The sequence below is a fragment of the Phyllostomus hastatus genome, unplaced genomic scaffold (genome assembly GCF_019186645.2).
Source record: "Phyllostomus hastatus isolate PE091 unplaced genomic scaffold, TTU_PhHast_1.1 phas_scaffold_443, whole genome shotgun sequence".
In the NCBI taxonomy this organism is placed as follows: Eukaryota; Metazoa; Chordata; class Mammalia; order Chiroptera; family Phyllostomidae; genus Phyllostomus; species Phyllostomus hastatus.
In genome coordinates this window covers 1,699,819-1,722,066 of record NW_025334031.1, presented here as the reverse complement: position 1 = coordinate 1,722,066, position 22,248 = coordinate 1,699,819, and the positions used below count along the sequence as shown (strand labels likewise).

General features: G+C 64.8%; 1 protein-coding gene and 1 non-coding gene across 4 annotated transcripts in view; both read left to right on the top strand.

Moving 5' to 3' along the window:
- NAP1L4 (nucleosome assembly protein 1 like 4) overlaps positions 1–21,385 on the top strand; it is a 32,866-nt gene extending 11,481 nt beyond the window's left edge. For 2 of the 3 annotated variants that reach the window (XM_045821026.1, XM_045821029.1), the window contains exons 4-15: positions 43–142; positions 1,908–2,049; positions 2,290–2,376; positions 3,693–3,824; positions 5,613–5,684; positions 9,216–9,355; positions 10,539–10,684; positions 13,629–13,651; positions 13,951–14,070; positions 15,772–15,801; positions 16,247–16,303; positions 20,373–21,385. In XM_045821026.1, coding sequence (XP_045676982.1) covers positions 43–142; positions 1,908–2,049; positions 2,290–2,376; positions 3,693–3,824; positions 5,613–5,684; positions 9,216–9,355; positions 10,539–10,684; positions 13,629–13,651; positions 13,951–14,070; positions 15,772–15,801; positions 16,247–16,303; positions 20,373–20,411 — 1,088 coding nt within the window. In that variant the 3' untranslated portion in view covers positions 20,412–21,385. Of the gene's footprint in view, positions 1–42; positions 143–1,907; positions 2,050–2,289; positions 2,377–3,692; positions 3,825–5,612; positions 5,685–9,215; positions 9,356–10,538; positions 10,685–13,628; positions 13,652–13,950; positions 14,071–15,771; positions 15,802–16,246; positions 16,304–17,869; positions 17,908–20,372 lie in introns of all 3 variants that reach the window. The other variant, XM_045821027.1, reaches the window with a different exon arrangement.
- Positions 6,232–6,357, top strand: LOC123807377. Its single transcript, XR_006783635.1, has one exon. It is a non-coding gene; the product is annotated as a small nucleolar RNA SNORA54 (small nucleolar RNA).
- Positions 21,386–22,248: the final 863 nt, after the last annotated feature.

Genomic DNA, 22,248 nt, shown 5'->3' with positions numbered 1-22,248 from the left:
CACATCTGACGGCCGCCTGCCTTTTTCTTGAACTCTGACCAGAGACACTCACGGACCAGGTGATGCAGAACCCTCAGGTCCTGGCAGCCTTGCAGGAGCGGCTCGACAGTGTCTCCCACACTCCTTCCAGCTACATTGAGACGTAAGTGCTGCGGGGGAGACACGGTGCAACTCTCAGGAGCGAAGAAGAAACGACTTCTCTGTTCCTTAGAACAGAAACTGTGTGTTTCATTCGGCAGCGCTGCCTGCTGAGCAGGGCCCTGGGTTCCGGGTGAGCTTACTTGGGTTTGGAGTCTGGTGGAGGGACCCAGACCCATGGGGGAAAGGCAGCCGGGGTGGGGGTCCCTGGCAGGTGAGCACACAGCGCCATCTGGTGGCCGTGCGAGAGGACCCAGCCCAGCCTGTGAGTCGGGTGGGGGTGGCTCGGGGAAGAGGTGGCCGGGAAGGGGGGGGGGGGTATGCGCTTGGATCCGGCCAGCTGGGAGCCCCTCCCCTGCGGTTTCCCCTTGGGTCCTGCAGCACGCGGGCCTGGGCCTTCAGGGAAGGCCCTTCTGAGGCCCGGCCGTCCCCCTCCTGTAAGGAGGGGCTGCTGCTGGGCCTCCCCCGGCGGTCGGTGCAGCTCAGGCTCTGAACATCCCCCCCTCCGTGGTCCCCCATGTGGAGCTCTGTGTTCCGAGGCTGTCACGGCGGGGGCCGGGGGACCCTTGGGATCTGCCTGGCTTGGATGGAGGGCTCTCCTGGAGGCGACTCAGGAGGTCTCGGCAGTGGCACCAGTGGCAGCAGTTCCCGGGTCTCTGCTTTAGAAGCTGGGCGGCGGGCCGGGGTCTGTGGGGTGGGCGCCGTCACTGCCGCTGACCCAGGACAGTCGGGGCACAGCCACGTCTAGTTTGCTCAGAGCCCTTTGTTACTTGTACGGCACCAGGAAGACTTGAAAGCGTTTTTAGGAAGTTTCAAAGGCATGTGACTGGTGCAGAGACGCAGCACAGGTGCCAGCCTGTCCCTGTTCTGTTGAGTTATTACTCCGCTGCTTGCGTGTTCTCATCCCCTGCCCGAGTCCCAGGGAGGTGGTTGTTGGGGTCTGTGAACAGCATTCACCCTGAGGTGGCCGTGGGTGTGACAGACCCAGCACAGGGGCTGTGCGGACACTAGCAAGCTCCACCCCGAGGACAGTCCGGGTGGTGGGGGCTCAGAGGGTGGGGCCGGGCTGCCAGTGGGGTGGGTCGGTTGTGGTCTGGTCTGTGGCAGGGCCCAAGGATCTGCTCTGCCTTCCAGATTGTGAGAAAGGGCTGAAAGTATTTTTTTCCTCCCGATTTACAAATGTGACGCTCACAAGCTACAGTGTTTTTAGAGCCTAGAAGAGTGTGGCCAGGCAGAGAGGCCCTCAGTTGCCTGGCGGCAGAAGAGAGTAACCCATTCCTGGGGCTCCCTTGGGGTGTCTGCCGGAGCCCCCCGGGGCGCGGGGCGCTCGGGGGCAGGTCCTGTGGACTTGAGGGCACACGGAGCTGGGCCGTCCCCTGAGGATAGACATGTCCTCTCCGGGGGCATGCCTGGGCCCAAGGGCCGTCTTCCCCTTCTTCCTGCTCCTGAGGGAGCAGCCCGGGCTGCCCTGTGCTCCGTCCGCCTCGCCGGGCCGGGCCGGGCCCGGTCCTTTCTTCATTGCTCGCCTGGTAGGGAGAACGGGAGTTCTAGCTATGCTCTTTCGGACGTTTTGTAAGATAAACTTTTCTTCTGTGTTTATTTTTATTTTGAAGATTACCTTCTTGGCTTCCTCCCCCCACCTTTTTTCTCCTAATAGAGTGTGTGTCCATTTCTTAACGGTTAGCTCTTTTTCACAGTAAGGGTGTTAATTCTACGTTAACCTTAATTTATTTTAATGGAACGTAGCTTTTCTTTAACTCCCTCTTTAGTTTACCTAAAGCGGTAAAAAGAAGGATCAACGCACTGAAACAGCTGCAGGTGAAGTGCGCTCACATAGAGGCCAAGTTCTACGAGGAGGTCCATGACCTGGAGCGGAAGTATGCGGCGCTGTACCAGCCTCTCTTCGACAAGGTGGGTAGCGCGTCCTTAACCCTGGGCAGTCGCACCTCCCCCACCTCCCTTGCGGTGAAGCGTCCAGGTCACGCAGCAAGTTGGTGAAGGTCCTCCTTAGGCCCTTCTTGACTTGGAGCCTTAAAGTAAGTTATAGGGGCCTCAGTGTTCACAGTCCTTCCGTAGATGCTCACAGACCCGTGGCCTTGACTCTTGCCTTTCCGAATGCCTTGACTCTAAGAAAGCCCCACTCTCACCTAGAGAAGGGAGTTCGTCACTGGCAACGTCGAGCCCACAGACTCGGAAGCGGAGTGGCACAGCGAGAACGAAGAGGAGGACAAGTTGGCTGTAAGTCGACGTGCTGTGTTTTTAGCGGGTGCGCCGTGTGTTCTGGTCCAGCGCTGGTGGAGGCAAGAGGCGCCTCCCAGTGACCTGTGCGGCTTTGCAAAGAGAAGGGCCGACAGCGCCAGGGGTGCCCCCGGGTCGGGTGTGGAGATTTCTCTGGGGATGCACACTGAGCAGCGCTGGGCCCGGCGCCTCCCTGCACACGCCGGGCGATGCAGTGAGCCCCACACCCCCGCCCCCCTTGGCCCTCCGAGGCACCTCCGCAGAGTGCGCAGTGAGGCGTGGGGTCGTGTCGCCTGAGCAGAGACGAGTGACACACTGGCGGGAGTCTCCGTCACGTGCTGGTTGGTGGCCACCAGCCAGCGGGCTTGTGGGGAGGGGGTGCGTGGAAACATCCGGCCAGGGTGCCTTTCACCGCTTGAAATGAATGAGTTAGGGGTCCTTTTGGTGATGTGCCCTGTCCGTCACCTGTTCGTCGCCTCTTCTGGTGAGGGGTCCCATTCCAGGGCCACAGAATGTCTCGGCATGCTAGCAAGCTCACTCCGTTGGCCTGAGTTTGTTTTGGGGAGATGACGGGCTTCTGCTCTGTGAAACTAAGTTTTAGGGGTGTTCTTGAAGTCCACGTTACTTGCGGTGGCCCCGTGTTTTTGATCTAGAAAAGACGTAGAGCCTGGCCTAGCTGAGGCCGTGGCCGCGGGTCAGTGTGGCTGTGAACCAGACCCTCACCGCTCAAGCACACGCTGCCTCTGCCGGGTCACACGCCCCGTGGGGCTGGCCTCCTCGCAAGGTCCCCCGTGACGGGGCACGGCCGCTGGCCCCCTGGCCCCGTGCAGTGCTGGCCCTGCCTCCTCCCCTGCTGCCCTGGGGTCTCGACATTGCCTCGAGGCCTTTCCGCCCCCCGCCCTCGTGCTCACACGGTGCCTCTGCCTGGCGGGATGATGAGCGTCGCCGTCCTGGAGTGGGACAGTCGTCCGGGCGCGGCGGCCCCGGGAGCTGTGCGGAGCTGGGTGACGTCCCCAGCCCCAGACGGACGCCTCGTGGAGCCCGCTCCTCACAGCCTTTCCTCGGACCGCCGCTCGGCCCTCCCGCCAGTTTCAGTTACATCCCGAGATTGCACCTGGAGGGGGAGCCTTGAGTGCTTTGTCCCCGGAAACATTTGAAATCGTGACCTGCTCAGTGGCCCGGAGATGCAGATGCCAAGGTCATGGGCTTGGGGCAGCAGAGTGCGTGGAATTCTGAAATGGGTGCCCACGTCAAGCCACCCCACTGCCACTGTGTTGCTTTGTGGTGAGTGTTCTGTCCTGCGTCTGTATTTCCAGGGAGACGTGAAGAACAAAGTAGTCATAGCGGACAAAGAGGCCGCAGCAGCGGAGGAGCCCAGCCCCAAAGGCATCCCGGAGTTCTGGTTCACCATCTTCAGAAACGTGGACATGCTGAGCGAGCTGGTCCAGGTGAGCGCACCGCCCTGGGCGGCAGGGCATGCTCTCACGGCCACCGCGGCCTGCTCACGGGCGCTCGGCGGCGTCCCCTGCGGGGGGAGAGGCTCTCGCTGCGATCCCCGCTCAGGAGCGGTCTCGTCTGAAACATGTGGCTCGGAAGAGCCGGGGTTCTGGTGTGCCCCAAGGGGTGGGAAGTCCCCACGCAGCGGAGCAGACGGACAGACTCACAGGGCAGGTTGTCCCGGGCCTCAGTAGGAGTGCCCTTCCCAGGGACACGCAGGTTCTGAGTCCGTGGGCCTGGGTGGGGCCCGAGGGCTGTGTTCCTGACGTGCCTGGGTGGGGCCCGTGCTGCTGGTCGGGGCCCCGGTGCACGGTGGCGGACTTCCAGTGATGGGGCTGATGGGCGCCGGCAGGGGACTTGCTGGGGTGACCAGCCCTTGGTGCTGGTTAGTAACCCGGGGTGGCCTTGGCGCTTCGCCCCTGCGTCCCCTTGGTTTTGAGGGCAGCGGCACCCTTGGGCGGCCTGCAGCGAGGTGTCGCTCATGCTCTGCACACCTCTGCGTGGGTGGCGTGCTCCGGTGTTTAAGCCGAGGAGCCCTGCTGTCTGTCCCGAAGCTGTGAGCAGACATGCTGGCCTTTCTAGCTGCTCACTCGTTGCGGGGCGGGGGGGTGAGAGGTCGGCACGGTGGCCTGGCGGCAGGGGCAGGGGGTGGTCGGAGGTTCCGTCTGGTCGATGGTTAAGTCCCGAAGACCGGCCGGCCCCGAGTCCGCTGTTCTCGGTGGGGTGGCCGGACTGGGTGGCTGCGGGGAGAGTGTGGAGAATCTGGGGGAGCGGCTTCAGCACTCTCCTCGGTGCCTGGGGGCAGCGCCACGCTCCAGCCACGCCAAGTTCTTGTCCTCGGGGGATGGGCAGGACGCGGCGCTTGCTTCACGGATTTGGAGAAATACCAGTGGGCACTGCCGGGGTGCGGGGACGCGCTTGAAGACCTGGTGCCCTGGAGCTGGGGGCACACCAGGGATGACACTCACCTGAGCGTTCAGGACGAGGCGCAGGCCCTGTCAGTGACGTGGGGTCTCAGGGCCTCGACCCTCAGATCAAGGTCACTTTTCTAGAGACTTGCTGTGTATTTGCGCCGTTGGCTGTTTTCTCTCTCATTCTTAACATTGGGAGCTTGGTAGTCATCAGACTCAATTTTTAGAACTTAGTGGAACCTCGGGAAGCCTTTCCGTTCAGCCCCCAGACGGCGGTGGTAAAGGAGTAGCTGTTCTCCAGGTGTTCCCTCTGGGGGTGGTGTCTGGGTTTCGAGTCTTGCCTCTCTCCTCCTCTTGGACCTTCTGGGGTGACAGCGTTGGTGAGCATCTGAAAGGCCCGGGGCTGTGGTTGGGCGCTCTGGCGCCTGCCAGGTGGTCTCAGCCACGCCTGGCGAGTGCTCTGGACTGGCAGTGGCTGTGTGGTGGGCTTTGCCTGTTTATTGCCATGGGCCACTGTGGGGGCAGTGGCTGCCAGCGTCATTACAGACCTAAGCCTGCCTTGTGGTTCTGTCTCTTTGGAGACACTCGGGACCGCCGGCCTCTGGCCGGCTCCAATGGCTGCCGGCAATGTGGCGCCCTCTGCTGTCCCCTCCAACAGTCGCCGGGGAACGGGTAGGTGACTTCCTGGGAGTCAGCACTTGACTAGGACAGGGCTCCCCTGGGGCCCACTGTCCAGCACCCAGGAGTGATGCACCTGTGACTCCACAGGGACACGTGTGTTGTTTCCAGAAGCCCACTGGAGGTCCCTTCCCTCTCTCTGTGTTTCAGGAGTACGACGAGCCGATCTTGAAACACCTGCAGGATATTCAAGTGAAGTTTTCAGAGCCCGGGCAGCCGATGGTGAGTGCTGACCTTTGAGCCTCCGGCTGGTGTCAGGAGGCGTCAGGACGCTGGGCGTCAAGGGCCCGGGACCAGAGCAAGACGTCAGACCCACTGCTCACGTGCCACTGACTGGAGCCAGCGCTCCCTGAGAGTTAGGGCAGCCTAGCAGGTGCCCTCGGCCACTCGCCGCCTGGCGGCAGGTGCGGGAGTCGGACACGGGGTTGGACTCTGGGCCCACGTGGTGTCCCCGGTGGCATGCTGTGGTTTCTTGGCTAGTGTGTCCTGTACCATCTTCTTCCTTAGCGCCCCCTAAATCTTCAGGGGCGTGGTACGTAAGGTCTGTCTAAAAAGACAGTGGGTACGAGCTGTGCTTGACCAGCGACCCAAGGCACTGATGGGGGGGGCGGCCTGCTGCGTGTCTGTCTGGAAGAGTGCCTGCAGGTGCGGGAGACCGAAAGGCACTCCCCTGCTCTTTGGTTGGTGACAGAACCCGTCTCCCTGAATGTCTGCGGCCGTGGGTCATGTTGGGGTGGTGCATGCCTCCTGGCCGAGCCGGGTGTCACCAGAGCACTGTTCGTGACCCGTCAGCCTGCCGTGGCTGACGGGTTCCATTCCAGTGCCAGAGCAATTCCAGTGACACATGACTGGGCGCCTGGCCGATGGCTCTCAGTTTCAGATCTTGGAGACAAGCACCTGGGGGCTGTGGGTGAGGGGTCTCGGTGGGGACCTGGCCTGGCTCTTCTGCTCCGCCCTGTCGCAGAGCCCCAACCCCAGGTAGCAGGTGAGGGCCAGTGTGAGTGGGATTTCTCTCCCTGGTCCTGCAGGTGTCACTAACTGCTGGTGGGGCAGGGGGACACAGCATGTGCATCCTGCTCCTTTTCCTGTCCGCTGCACTGTGGGAGGTGACTGCCACCGCCGACCCTCTGCAGGTGGGGCACGGGCATGACCGGAGCCGTGCCCGTTCCCAGGCGGTGGGGGCCCCTCCTCCCACTGCAGCACCCTGGTATCCCCGTGTCCCCTCCTGTCCCCTCTTCCCAGCAAGTGGAGGCCTTGCCGTCATTGCGTGCCCCCTTCCAGGTCGCCTGTGGCCCCGGGGCCTCATCTGCCGAGATGGGTGGGCGAGTCCTCCTCCCCGAGTGTGAACACACATCTAAGAGTCCGTGAATTTTCCCCTCACCCTGCGCTCTCACTGGTCATCCATCTAGACTGAGTTTGCTGGCGTTTCCCTTCTGGGTCTGTGTCCCTCTTTCTTCCTCCGCTCTCTCCGGGCACTGAGGTTCCCTGGGCCCGCCTGCTTCCCGCCCGCCCGTCCCCTGGGGCTTCCGGGAGGCTGGGCTGCTCCTCCGTGGCGAGAGGACCTCGGAAACTCGCAGCGGCCTCTGGCTTCCAGCCGTAGCCATCACGGGTGTCCGCTGCCCTCGCCCTTGCACAACCGTCGTGAAACACCAGCATCGCTGAGACTGCTGAGGGAAAGCACAGCTGCCCAGCTTCAGAGGGAGGCGGGGCCTGCACACTGGCCCCGCCCACACCTGCTCCCTCTCTCTGGGGCCAGCACCCCCACACCCCAGCTGGTGGGATGCAGCTCGGACACTGTCATGCTGTGTCTCTGTGCCACACAGGCTCTGCTGGGCAGGGCACAGTTGTTAGCGCATCTGTGGGCTCCGAAGTGGTTTCTCTGACGTCCCCCTCACACGCCACCACCTGCACCCCGTTCTGAGGTGTTGCGTTGGAATCGGCACCCTTGAACGCAAGTCTGTGTTTAAGGCTCTGACGGTTCCTCTTCGTGGGCCGACCGGGTCGGTGGGGCTGAATGTTTGTGAGGCCCAGTGCGTGCGCCCCTCCCGGAGGAAGTGTTTCTCCACGCTTCACTTCTGTGATGATTTTCATTACAAAATAATGAAGGGGGTCTCTGTCTGAAATGATTCAAGCTTAGAGCAGAGCACAGAGAATGGAGTCCGTCGTCCACCTTGACCACAGGAGCCGTGGGGGCGGGGACCTGTCCTCGTCAAAGACAGTGGCTTTCTGGGTCGAGAGGAGACCCGCTGTCACAGGTCGTCCTTACTGGGGTGGGGGGCGCGGGTGAGGTGGCCGCATCTTGGGGCCCTTTGTTGTGGGTCCATCGGACGTTTGACTTCACCCCGGTGTGTTTGGGTCCCTCTTCATGAATGGAGACCCAGGGGAAGGAAGGAGTCGGGAAATAGGGAGGAAGTTCACCTGGTGTGGAGCAGGGGCGGGACACAGCGGGGGGTGGGGGGCGGCGAGAAAGGGACCACCTCTCCCTGTGCAGAACGGGCCTGCGGGAGTGGCGCCCAGCCCGCACCGAGGTTCACGGCCACACCTCCCGGCCACACCCTGCTGCCCTCTGTTCTGGGAGCCGGCAGGACAGTCAGTCCCTCGGGCTCTGGTCACCTGGGGCTGTGCTCCCGAGTCTGGGTGGCCTTTCTCCCCTTCCCCGCCCTTTGGAGGGTCCTGCTTCCACCCCCCCGTCCTGTGCCCAGTGCTGCTCCCGTAGATCCTCTCCAGGTCGGCTGGGGGCTGGTTCTTTGCGCGTCACAGGTGAGGCAGCATGGCGGCACTGGGCGACTCCCCAGGTGGCACAGCACTGCCGGTGGGGCGGGTGGGAACCCAGGCTGTCTGAGCCCAGAGCCGGCCCTCGCACACTCGCTGTAGTTGACGAGCCGGCACTGTCTTGGGGCCTTCGTGACCTGGGGGTGAACTGGCTCTGTGTGTCTGTGTGCGTGTGCCCGTGCTCCCACTCTTCCAGTGGGGGGTTCTCCAGACTGGCAGTGGGCACAGAGCGGCCCTTCCTTCCATTGCTCACTCACTCATGCGTTTGGATGACTGCCACGTTGTCTTTCAGAAAGCCGCCTACAGTGTGCGTGCCCCTGGTTTCCCGAACACTTGGCACCACTGCATTCTGTGGTTTGTGCGTCTGGTCCAAAAAGGGGGCATCTCGTTTCTTTCGGGAGTCACGGGTGTGAGCAGCCCACCTGCCGGCCGTTGGGTTTTGTTCGTGACGGGCACTCGCAGCGCCTCTGTCCGTCTTCCCTGTCCAGCTCTCCAGTCCCCGTCTCTCCGGGTTGTGGAGGGCTTTGCGGCGGAAGGAGGGGCTTCTCGTCGCTGTGGGCGGGGCTTGCTCTTCTCCCCCCACGGGTCTGCCACCCCCCTCCCCCTCCGTAGGGCAGAGAAAGCCGTGTCTGTCCACGAGAGAGGGGAGAGGGGGGCGGGCTGGCGGGCCCGCGGGCCCCATGTCTCCTTCAGACTCTCCACCCCACTTGGGGGGGCACACACGACCCCACCTGCCTCTGCGGACCAAAGGCAACAGGACCCACCCCCAGCCTGTCCTTTGTGCTTTAACTTTGTGACCGTGTTTTTGCCACAAAGTTGTGTTTGTGACGTAGCCACATTGTTGTCCTTTTAAGCGTGACCTCTGCCTGTGGTGTCCTGTTCAGGGAGGGGCTGGGTTCCAGGGGGTTCTGTGGGGCCGATAAGAGCCGTCACTGCGCCTCTGTCGGTTTGGGCGGTGCTGACGCGGCGTTCTGTCTGCAGTCCTTCGTGTTGGAGTTCCACTTCGGGCCCAACGACTACTTCAGCAACGCGGTCCTGACGAAGACCTACAAGATGAAGTCGGAGCCGGACAAGGCGGACCCCTTCTCCTTCGAAGGGCCGGAGATTGTCGACTGCGACGGGTGAGGAGTGCCGTTTTGACTTCTTTTTCTGGAACAAGCTAGGAGATGGTTTTAGAGCTTTGCAAGTACCACGGACATGAGGAATAAAGCAGCGAGTTGTTAGTCTGCCTGAAAGCCCAGTAGACCAAGATTCACATCGAATTAATTGTCTTTCTGTTTGGGGATGTGGCAGCCGGTGCCGGGAGGTGTCGCCTGGTGACATGGGAAGGGTGTGGGTCGGGGGGCGGGGTTCTCTGGTCACTGTCACTGAAGCTGTGCCCCTTCCCCCAGCACAGGGCCGCCGCTGGGGACGAGGCGCTGCGCTGGCAGGGCGTGGGTCCGTGGGCCAGCTGCTCGCTTGGCTGGCTGGCGGGCAGTTTGAATGTCCTTCCACTCATGGTCAGGCACCTTGGCCATGTCAGTCTGAGGTCACCGAGGAGTGAATGTACTTTGGGTTCATTCCTCTTGGTTAGCTTGAGGTGGTTTGGGAAATTGTTCCTTTTGAATTGGAACAGTCATTCTTACCCACTGGAACCACCACGTGCTTGGCCTCACGAAGCTCCCTGTGAGGTCAGTCCCAGCCTGCACTGCACTCGGTCACGCTCATCCGGCTAGACTGGCCTCGACAGGGCCGGCGCCCAAGGCCGGCCGCCGTGGTGGGAGAAGGAGGCCTGGCTTTCCGTTCGGGCGCTGCCAGGCGTCGTGCTGGCCCGAGGCGATGGGAAGAGTTACAGCGCGCTGTGCTCGGCCCCCGAGGACTGCTCAGCACCCCTGGGCCCTGTGTGTTCTGCACTGGCTGCCCGTATGGGGGCTCACTTCCTTTCCCCAACTCAAACCATACGCTGGGTTGCCTGCGTGCGTGCTGATGTCAGGTGGTCTCCGGGGGCAGCGGGGACAGGCTCTGAGGCGCCTCGCCTGGGGCTCATGACAGGACTTCAGAGTCTGCACGCGCAGTCATGGGGGGTGGGGCCGCTGCCACTCCGGAGGCCCGAGCGTGGGACCGAGCTCCGCTCGGAGTGGTGGCGGCCAGCGCCGCCCTGCCGCTGGCCTTCAGGGGCGCCTCGCGGGCCCGGGGTGCTCGGCTGGCAGGCGGGTTTCTTCTCACGTCCGGGTCGGGCGTAGAGCCGCCGCGCGCTCGCTGTGTGCGTCAGCAGTCGGCCTTTCTCTTGGTGGGCGGGCCGTGATGGCTGTCCTGTCCCGGTAGGTGCACCATCGACTGGAAGAAGGGAAAGAACGTCACGGTCAAGACGATCAAGAAAAAGCAGAAGCACAAGGGCCGCGGCACCGTCCGAACCATCACCAAGCAGGTCCCCAACGACTCCTTTTTCAACTTCTTCAGCCCGCTCAAAGGTGAGTGGGGGTGCGGGCCGACACGGACGGGCGTCCCCACTTCCGGGGTCCGTGCGCCACCACTCGCGTTCACAGAAGACCCACGTTAGTGCCTGCTTTCACTGACCGAGGAAAAACCCAAGAGGGTTTTGTCCGTAGGAAAAAAGGCGAAAAGTGACGGTCGGGTTCAGCGTTTGTTGGGAGCCACGACGGTGGTGGCGGCGCCCACCCCAAGCAGCACGAGCGGCGCCGCCAAGCACCTGTCCCGGGACCCCGCCCGGCGCTGGGCACCCAGCCGGCAGCTCTGACGGGCCGCCCCGTCGGGGCCTCGTCCGCACGGAGCTCACGCGCCTGGTGGCGGGATGTGCCCTGGGCTGGGGGGACGGCCCGGAGCCGGGAGCCGGGAGGGCGCGGCGCTCCACGGGAGGCGGGGCGCGGTTCCGGCAGAGGTGCGCGAAGGGCAGGCGAAGTGCGTGTGTCCAGCTCACCTGCATCCGCCGTCCGTCCCGTTTACGGGCAGAGAGGCGGCGCCTCAAGAGCTGCCGAAGTTGGTCCTGCCGGTGGCAGAGTGGCGTCTCCGTTGGCGCCCGGCAGCCGGTAAAGCGGGAGGTGTCGCTCGAGTGCGCAGAGAGCGGCGTGCACGCGTCAGACCGTCCCTGCCCTCGCTGCGCGCCACTGTCCTTCCGGGCCGCGCGCTGCTTCCTGTGGCGTCTGGGCTGGTTTTTGGGCCTGGGTGCTCTCTAGGCGCTCGGGAAGTGAGCGGGGACTGCGGAGGCGCCCGTGGAAATGCTCCGCTGTCACACAGCGGGGGGTGGGGTGTGCTGTGCTTGTGTGGGAGAACTCGAGAGCCTCGGGGGCCCTGTGCGCACGGGGTGGGGAGGAGGGCCGCGGCGGCGTTCTCAAAGCCGGAGGGGAAGCAGAGGTGGCCCCGGGCTCCGTTCTGAGCAGGCGCAGGGTGCCTGCCCAGGCTTCCCCGGAAGCCCCTGTGCCGCAGACCCCGCCCCGCAGGCGCCTGTCCCTGGGCTCGCTCTGGTCACACTGCGCAGCTTGGGATCGTCTGCCCGCCCCGCTCACTCTCCTGCAGGGCTCGGGAACTTGCCTGTTGCGGTGAGCAAGGAACGGGGTTTCCCCTTCGAGAGGCTGGGGGCAGAGGCGTAGCTCGGAAGCTCCTGTTTTGTTGTGGTGTCCCCCTGGGAGAGCGAGGGGGCGGGGCAGCGGGCCATGTTAGAGTGGGTGGGCGGCACCAGCACGGGCTGTGCGGTCCGTGAGCAGAGCCGCAGTCAGAGGGGAAGAACCGCCGGCCCTGCCACGAACGGACAGACGGAGCTTGGAGTGCATGCAGGCTTCGTCCCAGGCTGCAGGGGCGGCCCCCCCCTCGGTCTGAGCCCAGGGCTCCGCCACACCCACAGCCCAGTCTCCGGTCCAGGTGGCTGTTCTCTGCGGCCTGTCTGTGAGCCTGGAGGATGGAAGCGCAAGCTGGTTTGGGGGCGACAAGAGCCATGAACTCCGTCAGTCCGTTTCCTTTCCCTTCTGGAGCCTCGGTGGCCTTTGGGAGGGTGTCTGTGAATTCGTGACGCAGGGACACTCTGATTTGTTGGACGTGTCCTCAGAACGGGACTTTAAGTCCTTGGTGGAACCCGATGGACCCAGGCGGGGACTGCTGTCCATCCTCATTGTTTCGGGGCGAGTGGGACGCCCCGTTGTGGCCGCTGCGCGGCGCTGACTGCGGGCTCTGGTGGGCCGCATGCCCGGGGGGGCGGGCTTCGTGGTGCTCGAATTCCAGCTCGGTAGAGCTTTGTTACTTGTTGTTGCCCGTCACTCCAGGGTGTCTGAGGGACTAGAGGGAGGGGGCAGGGGCAGGGGCCAGCAAGAAACGCCCGGTGAGAGACAGACACGGCCGGCCCCTCCTGTCCTCACTGGGGGCTGAGCCCGCAGCTCTCCGGCCGAGCCTCCTGACCCGGCCGGCTGCTTCTAGAGAACCGCGTGGAGTCAGCGTCGCGGGAGAAGTTCTGTGAAAGTGAACAGAGGGCGACAGCGGGGGGAGGTGACGCGGCTGCAGAGAGGCCCGTCACGGCTGACGAAGTGAGTTCTGATGCGAAGGAGACACGAGGTGGCTCGTGCAGCTGCTGCTTTGTCCTTGCACCGCAGGGAAGGTCCTGGAGTCCCGAGAGAAGGTCTCTGTGCTCGCCCCGGGCCAGGGCCCCCACACCTGAGTCTCGGAGAGCCTGTGGGGTGCTTACGTACCAACACCAAGGACTGGAGTCCCCGCCTCGTGCTTCCGTCCCCAGCGCTCGGGTCCCCGCACTGGGCCGCCCTGGGCCTCGACCCAGCATTTGCAAGATCGGGGCTTGGCTGTCGCTGGGCTTCACCAAGCGTGGGTTCACTTAGGTCCTGGTGTCGGCCATCACGCTCAGTTCACCACTGGCTGTGTCACGTGCTGTCGCGTTCAGCGCAGAGCTGAGGTGGGGGACACTGGCCCGCAGGCACAGCTCGCATCTCAGAGAGGCCTCGGCACTCCCTTCCCGCTTTCCTCCTTTCCGGACAGAGACGTGGTCTTGGCCTCTCCAGGGCTTCAGAGCTCAAAGCTTGCCCCCTCGCGTACTGGATTGTTGAGTGTGGTTTTGCAAGACTCGAGTTAGAGCTTCCCTGAGGGCACTGGTGCACTCCGTGGCCACAGCCTGGACCCCTCGACGTCCCTTCCCACCTGCTCCCGTGGGCACTGGTGTCCCTGCTGCTCTGGAGGGCCCAGGGCGGCGTTCTCCAGCCGGGGCTGTGAGCAGCTGGGTGCCCCAAGCCGGGTGCAGGTGCTATGGGTGCCCACCAGGGGGCACCCATCAGGGCCATTTCCAGGGACAGCCTAGCACTGGGGGCTGTTAACGTTCCATGTATCAGATCAGCTTCCTGCGTGGGTTGGGTGTTTCTGCCTGTCAGTGTAACACGGACATGTTTTGTCTTTTTTTTCCAGCCTCTGGGGATGGAGAATCACTGGTAAGATTTGTGTTGGTATCAAAAGCCTCTTACATTGTTGTTAAGTCTGTATTTCCTGAGTAGTTACCTGCTTTTTTTTTCACCTGTTCCTGTCTCCTAAAGCCCTGGGGTGCGTGTGTGGTCACCGCCCTCCCCACCACCTCACTGGTGTCCCTTTAAGTCTGCTTGACCTTGTGACCGCTGTCACCTGGCACTGCTGGGCTTGGGGCCTCAGCCAGGCTCCCAGCAGTGTGGGCCGGGTGTGGGGGAGAGCGCGATGTCGGCCCCACGGGCGGGCTCACACGGGGCCTCCCTCTCAGGATGAAGATTCCGAGTTCACGCTGGCCTCGGACTTCGAGATCGGACACTTCTTCCGTGAGCGGGTAGTCCCGCGGGCCGTGCTCTACTTCACGGGGGAGGCCATCGAGGACGACGACAACGTACGTGCTTGGGGAAGCGCCCGGCCCTGCACCGCGCGGCGCGCTGTTTCTGGCATCGGGGGCTGGAGGGAGAGGGCCAGGGCGGCGGGGCAGCAGGTGTCCCGAGCGGTCCCTGTGTAAGGTGCACCTGCTGGCGCCTCAGGGCTCCCTTAAGACCCCCGGGGTTTGCCTCATCCTGCTCGAGGCCTTCACGCTTTGGGTGGCTGCTCAGCGGGAGGGACCCCACTCACGGAGGTCTGGCCGCAGCAAGCCGTCCGCAGCAGCGGAGTTGGTTCGTGTCGGCCTTGGGCACAGTGGCCCCAAAGGGGTGCGGGTCCCTGCCCCGCAGAGGGACGGCGGGAGGAGATGAGCCCAGCCCCGCAGCTGCTCTTGTGGCTGTCGCCTGAGGCGGTTCCTTCGGAACCGAGGGCTGGCGGTCCTGGTTTATGGGGATGAACGAAGTTTTGTTTCATAGCACGTTACTGGAGGGGCGTTTCACATGGTGTTTGCTCCCTGCTGTCAGAGCTCTGAGGTCTCCTGGATGCTTCTGGGTTCCCCTACTCGCAGGGTCTGCCGGGCATCAAGCACCAGGAGGGCCCGGCCTGCCCCCCGTCGGTCACTGTGCGGGCCTCCTCCCCCACTCCCCTGTGCTAAGTGCCCCAGCGGGCTGGAGGGCACTGGGGCTCGCCCCGGGGCTGGGTCACTGCGGAGCCCCAGGGGCTGCTGAGACTCGAGCTTCAGGAAGTGCTGGCGACACGGTGGAGTGGACCGAGGAGCCCTGGCTTTGTCTGCCACGCTCCCCGGGCGTCCTGCCCGTCCCGAGGGCTGCGCAGTGCTCCCGGGAGGAGGTGCGGTGACGCGGTGTGCCCAGACCCCCAGAACCTCCCCGAAGCCCGCTGGGTGCTTCTGGGCTGACCTGACACGCCGTGAGGGCCCTGCGGCGTCAGGACACCGAAAGGCCTTACCCTGTCGGGCCGCGTCCCGTCGTGGGTGCTGCTCGGCGCTGGAGAGCGTGCGGGCAAGGCCCGGTGTTGGAAATGAGCCGCACCGGCACCCAGCACTAGCCCGAGTCCCATTTGGGTGGGCTCCGAAGACAGGCGTGTAGCCATTAGTGTTCAAGTTTCTCTTGTTGGTGTGGCTTTCGCCTTAGTCTGGCGTTTGGAGCTTGACTGAGAGCCCCCCCCAGCGATGTCTCTGGACGGGGGAGGCCTCCCTCAAGGCCAGCCAGCTGCAGTGCTGGGTGCCGCCCACGCGCGCGGCAGTCCTGGCGCAGACTCGACACCGAGGTCGCGTTGGGTGTCTGAGGAGGGTTTCCCTTGCCCGAGGTGTGAAGTGACACATCAGTTACCGGCTTGCTGAGGTCAGCCGGCATCCTAGTTGGACCCCGGGCACACCCAGGCTGACAGTCTCCTTTCCTCGCCCCATCCTTAGTCAGTCCTCGTGTTGACTGGTTTCCAGGGACCTGCTTCCTGTCAACGCGGCAGGCTCACGGGCCGGCGTGTCCGCCGTGCTGGCCCCAGCTGGCTCGCGGCGTCCCCATGCCCGGACTTGCCCCGCAGCGGCCGGCCCTGAGAACTGGGCCCGGAGCCCCGCGGCCCTCGGCTCCGTCGGGGCTGGGCGTCCTGCCTCCTTAGTCCTGGCCGGTGGGGGGGCGGGCAGGAGCTGCCCCTGGGTGGGGTTGCTGCCGTGCTTTCGAAACCCAGTCACGTGTTTCCTTTTCAGTTTGAAGAAGGCGAAGAAGGAGAAGAGGAGGTAAGGCCAGCTCGTGTGCAGCAGCCGCACGGCCCCACGGTCGTGCTCGGCCTCCCCCGCCGGCACGGACGGAGCGTGTGAGACCCCGAGCCCGGGTGGCGGTGCCTGCGTGACGCTGCCTTGGAGCCGCGGGCCCCGCTGGAAGCCGTGGGAAGAGGGCAAGTGCCGCGGCAGCGCCCCGTTCCGGCCCTGCCTTCGGCTGGTGGGAAGGACCTCGAGTGGTCACTTAGGGAAAGGGCCATTTAACCCGCAGAGTCCGCTTGTCACCAGCGTGTTGGCTTCAGGGGTGTCTGTGAGCCAGAGGGGCCCGTGAAAGACTAAGTGTGCAGAGAGGGGACTCAGTCCGTTGTGAATGACGACGATTGATTGCAGTTCGCAGCGTCGCTCTAGCCCGTGGCCCGTGGATCCGTAAGAACTGAGGTCCTGTTCGCTCCTTTCGTTGCAGGAACTAGAAGGAGATGAGGAGGGGGAAGACGAGGATGATGCCGAGGTGAACCCCAAGGTGAGTGGTTCCGGGGCCCCCCAGACTGCAGGTGTGGGGGCTGTACACGTGTCCCCTAGTCAGGAAGCGCGGTCTCTCGGGGGCCCCTGGGCTCAGACGCCTGGGGCGGCCACCAGTGCCGGGCTTCCCGGCCCTTCCTCGGGCGCGCTCGTGGGCGGGGCCTCGTCCCAGGACCGGTACGTCCCTGCTCTGTCCTTCTCTGGAGGTGGTCAGTTAACCGACACGCATGCACTGTTGCGTGGGGGTGGGGGGGGGGAGCTGTTCCCGTTTTTGAACTGCAGAGACCCGGAAGGAATTGTAACTACAATTTACCATCTCACTTGGGCTGAGAACACTCACAGTTCACCCCTAAGTGTCTCATAACTTAAAACAGACTGGGGACTTTAAGGGAGAACGACAGAAACAGGTGGGTAGCCCCATTAACCTCACCTGTGAGTCCGAGCTTTACTCCCGGTCTTGGGAGCTGAACCTCGGGCCCTCGGGGGTGCCGGCGGAAGGCTCGCGGCTCGCCTGCCCCTGCTCGGCTCTCCCGGGCTGTCAGAACACTTAGCCGCCTGGCGTTCCAGAGCGGGTGGGTCCGGTTAACGGACGTCGTCTCGCGTTTCCCTGTCTCTGCACCAAGCGGGCAGTGCCCCGAGCTGTCCGTGCAGCTGGTCCTGGGGTCTGTCGGCTCCCCCGTGTGTGTCTCCCCGCATGCTCACGCAGGAGTTGCTGCTGCGGGGGTGGGGGCGACACTCGTTAAATGTGCTCAGAGGAACACTCGCCGTTGGGAGTCGGCCCGTCGCCCCCAGGGTGACTGTCGAAAGCCCACCTGCGCTCACCTGGGAGCGGTGGCTGGTGAGGAGCCACGGGGTGACGCAGACCTGCGGCCTGGCCTGAGTGGGTCACGCTTGGGGGTGAGAGGTCAGGGGTGTCTACTAGTTAACAGCACTGGGTGGTGATGACACCTCGCCCCGCCGAGCCCGAGTCCCAGGCGAGTGTACCCGCCTTTTCCCTGCCGTCAGGGGCCGCCGCGGCGTCCGTGGTTGGCCGCAGGGCTGAGGGCGGTGCGCTCTGCGTGCCTGGGACCCGGGGCACTGTCTGCCCCGGCTGCGTCTCGGTGGCGGCGGGCACCTCGCTCCTGTCCCTGCTTCCTCCGGTGCCTGTCCTCTTTCCGCACGGCTGCTTTCTGGGAGAGTGTTCTCCCCGGGCGGTCCCAAACAGCCCGCAGGGGGCAGGGGACTGTTGGCCCCACCCTTCACGAGGAGCAGGAGTGGACCGGGTGGTGCTGCGAGGTGCTGGGGCCGCAGCCGCCTGCGGTCAGGGACGTGGGTCCCGGCCTCTGTGGCACCTCTGGCCCTCGATGCGCACTCGGTAGAGGGGCCTGGGGGGGGGTCTGCCCTGCAGAGGAGAGGGGGGACGTCAGGGGTGGGGGCAGGGCCTGGCGTGTGCGGGCCGCTGCGCTCAGAGCACGCGGCGCTGCCCTGTGGCGGCCGGAGAGAGGGCGGGGCTGCTGCTCCCCGCGTGGCCGCGTGCCCCTCGTTTTCCTCCCCGCTGACCGCTCCTTTCCGTTTTCTCCCCGTTTAGGTGTAATTTTTATCTGTTAATCATTCATGCATTTCTAGGTAAGGTGGAATTCCATTCATTCCTTACTTCCAAATGTGAATCCGTGCTTGGTACCGGTGTCTTGTCGTGACTGTGGGTGCAGGGGACGCTGCCGTGCGGGCGCACACGTGCGGGGGGTGTCGTGTGGCCTTCTGAAGCTGACCACCGGAGCCGCCGTGGCTCCTGCCGGCAGAGCCCAGTGGTCTTCGTCGACCACGCAGCCAGGGGTCACTGGTGTGGTGTTTTTCTTGACGATGGGACTGCCCTCCAGGAAGAGGACATGAAGAGAAGGGGTTCTGGGAGGCGGGAGGCGGCAGCCAGCGGGGAGGACCACGAGCCAGTGGACGGCGGTCCTGGAGGCAGAGGTTCTGGGCTTCCTGCTGCCCGTGCCCCTCCCTGCTGGCCCCTGTGCCCCTGCCACCCCCGGGGTGCAGGGGGAGATGGGACTCTCCTGGGCGTGCTGGTCAGTTGCTCAGTCCTGTAGGGTGTAGGCGTCACGCAGACCAGTGGGCAGCAACGGGGAGACTGGACTTGGCCAGAGCTTCTCACCTGCACGGCTGCCGGCCCAGGCAGAGCGAGCATTCGTGCGTGCCGACGGGCTGGCTGCAGTTCCGCTTCCCTAAGGGCAGCGCCAGCCGTGGGTCCTGGGGGCCGCCGGGCCCCCTGTGGTGTGGGGCGGTCAACGCTTGCTCCTGGGACGGGGGTTTGCTCCTGGGAGCGGGGCGTAGTGGTGGGGCTGGGGAACAGATGCGGAGAGACCAGCACAGGCCGGGTGTCGGGGAAGTCACGGGACTCCCCTCGCTGGCCAGAGGGCGGCCAGTGCCCGAAGCTGTGCCTGTGGAAGCCGGGGCTCCGCGTGTCTCCGCTCCGGGCTCGGAAGGAGCCTGGTGCTGGCGCTCGCCCAGACCGGCACCTGTGCGGGTCTGTCTGCACTGTCCTCCTGTCCCCCCGGCGCGGGCGCGGGTCTGTGCTGCAGGCACACCGCAGGCGGAGTGCCCTTGGACGCTTTAAGGCCCGGGGCTGGTCCTTTACTTGTGTTCTTAAATGGTTGTCCCCGAAGCCCACGCCCACACCTGCCGGTGACTCTGGAGCATCGAGAACCAGCCAGCCAGCCTCGGGGCGGGGCTGAGCGTGTGCTCGGGCCCGGCTGCCGGGCCCAGGGCGGGCAGGGTTTTGGCTCTCGGTTTGTGCCTTTGGAACGCCAGCCCCTCCCTTGATGGCCGCTGCTGAGGGGCCGAGCTGCTGTTGGGCTCTGGGGTGACGTCAGACGGGGTCCGTCTTACCCAGCCCTGGCCCTCCGGAGTCCCGCGGCAGACGGGGAGGCGACGCGTGCCTGCTGGTCACAGCCACGTGCGGCAGGACTCGGCACTGGCTTACGTACGAGACACGGTCGTCCCCATGCAGGGGTCGAGTGGAAAGTCCCCCCCGTCCTGCACACCTGCCCCAGGCCCCCACGTCACCCCTACAGACACTTCCCGAGCACCCTTTCCTGGGCTCCGTCCCACAGGGGCCCGCCGTTGGCCCTGGCCAGTGCTGGCAGAGCCCCAGGGCCAGCTCTGCAGGTGCCGGCTGGTCCTGCGTCCTGTCCGTCCCCCCGGGCTCCAGGACTGTTCCGTCCCTGCGTGCCCTTTGCACGTGTGGCTTCATCTCTCAGATGGGGTTTCCCGAAGAGGGAGCTGCAGCCCCAGCTGGCACCAGGCGGGCAGGTGTCCCCTGTGTTATCCCACCCGTGTTTCTTTGCAGCCCTGCGGTGCGGGTCCTCAGACCCCACGGGCACGCCAGGGTGCGCGCAGAGCGATGTGCGCACTCAGCTCAGATGAGAGTGGGGGGCTTGCCGTGGGGGCGCCCACACAGCATGCAATGGGCGCACCCAGTGGGTCACTGGGTGCCAGTGGTGGGAACACATGGGAGGTCACATTGGAGTGGTTCTGGGGTGAGGGGCTCCCTGGGTCCTTTTCTGGGAGGATAGGGTTTCCACTTGGGCACTCAGGGTGTGGGGCTTGTCTCTGGAGGTCCTGATGCCGAGATGTGGGGGCACCCCCTGGTGGCAGGGCGAGCAGGCCCAGGGGAAGGGGCCCTCTTGTGGGCGTCAGGGGCGGGGGTGGAACGTGGAGGGCGTGCCGATGACTCACAGGCGGCGCGGCGGGTCCCCCAGAGTCCGGGCTGCCCCTCAGCCTTGAAACCCGGTGTCCTGTGACTCAGTCGATCCTGCGGCCCGAGGAGGCGCTCGAGGCCCGAGACCCTCCTGTGGCACCAGCCTGCTCGAAGGCGCCCGTGCGCGTGTCTGTAAGCAGGAGCGGCAGGCTGCCGGGATGCCGCTCCTGGGAAGTTAGCTTCTGTTCTGTTACTGTCTTAAGAGTGGACTCGTAGTGACATTGTTCCGGGTAGAGCGAGCTGCCTGGGCGTGGCGTCCGGGGTTTCCCGGTGGGTGGGGGTGCGTGGTGGGCTGCGGCAGTCCTCTGAAGTCTGGTCTCTGTCTCCGCAGAAGGAGCCCGGCCAGCCCTCCGAGTGCAAGCAGCAGTGAGGCCCCGTCCCGGCGGCGCCCGCACCGGACCTGTCTCCTCGTGCATGGTGTTCACGCTCCCTCTCCCTCCGTCCTTACGGTTTTGCTTAACCTGTGCAGTGGCAGCTTAAACGCATTTCAGAAGTAGGGGGTTTAACGCCCGCACCCTCCTCGGCCTTGGGTGCAGCTCGTAGACTTTCCCAGGCCTGGCTTGGGGGCCCGTAGACCACAGGGGTGGGGGTAGAGGGTCACCCGAGCCCAGGGCAGACGTCTGGGGAGCCTCTGCTCCTGCCTCGTTTGAAGACGCCACACGCTTCGTTCCAGCCACCTGTCTTCTGTGTCTGACGCCTCGGAGGAGCCAGGGGGTGGGGCCCGTTCTCCTCGGCGTGTTCGTTCTGCGGTTCTTGTTTTCCTCGGGGTGGGGGTGGGGCCGGGGCGCCCGCGGCGCTGAGGCAGGGCCTGTGTGGTCGTCCTTGTATTTATTTGTCGTCCTGTGCCGTGAGGACTCGGGGCGCCGGCGGCCCCCGTCCTGGAGTGTCTGAAGCCACACCTGTGACTGGAGCCCTGGCGACCTGACTGGCAGGAGCGGTGGCGGCTCCCCGGGAGCGGGCCGTGCGGAAGAACGCACTTCGCCGCCTCCTGCCGCCCACTGCCCTGGCGGGGCCGTCTCCCCGCCCCTGCTGTGGGGACCCTTGGCCCGGTGGGGTTGGGGGCAGGGCCAGCCATCCTGTGTAAGTGTCGTCTCAGCAGCTCCCGGTCGTCGGCCCACGCCCACCTTGTCTTAAAAGCCCTGGGCTCAGCGAGACCTGTCCTTGGCTGGCGTGTGGGGTGTCTGAGTGTGTGACCGCGGTCCCTGGCAGCCAGGATGCCGGGTCCACACTGTGCCCAGGCCTGGAGAGTGCTCAGCCTTACTCAAGACACATTTGTAACTGAAGACTCCGTTTTCAATTTGTACAGAATAGCTAGAGTATTCTATTAAAGTTGTGGAACACGGACCCAGTGCCCGCGCAGTCTCGGGGGGGCTCTGGGGCGGCGGGGGCGGGCACAGATGTGGTTCCTCCGCTCCTGGGCTGTTGCTGTGGAGCCCGAGGTGTGGGCGGATGCGGGACTTCTCTCTTTTTGGTTTTCTGTCTTGTTTCCCAGGCTGCGTTTAGCTTGCCTGGTGGGTGTCCAGGCCCACGTCACTTTCGGGTGGGTCTGAGGCCCCGGGATGGCGTCCTTGCTCTGGGTCTGCGGGGCCGCTGTGGGGTGGGCGTGCGACGGCACCGGGAGGGCGGCTGGGAGCCCTGAGAGGCTGCGCTCTGCCTGGCCCCGCTGTGGCCGGCCCCGGCCTGCGCCCCGGCCTGTCGCAAGCTCGTCCACTCCTGGCCCACGTCTGCTCCTCTTGGGCGGTCACGGGGAAGGGGGGGTGGCCTTCCAGTGGCCGGGGGCCTCAGGGACACTGCGGAGCCTCCGGAGGTGGGTTTGGGCCTTGCCGCTTGGGCCGGGAAGTCACGGAGCAGCGGAAAGGGTGGCGTTAGCTGTAGCTCCAGGTGGACGCCAGCCTGGCCCAGCTCGGGCCAGCTCTGCCTGGGGCTGCAGCCACCACGGGACCCCACCCCACCCGTCTGGCAGCTGCTTCGTCTGTCCCCACTGACCTCTCGGCCCAGGCGCCGTGATGCTTTTCCCAGGGCCCAGGAAGGGGTCCCGGGCCACTCCCCACTCCCTTGGCCTCTGCGGCCCTCGCCCGCCCTCAGTTCTCAGGGCGACTCTCCAGACCACCCTGTTCCGTTGGAGGTGGTGGGGCCTGTTGTGCCTGTCCCTCAGGCCTGGGTCTGGCCTGTCCCCTAAGACCGGCCCTGGGCCCAGCTGCCCTCTG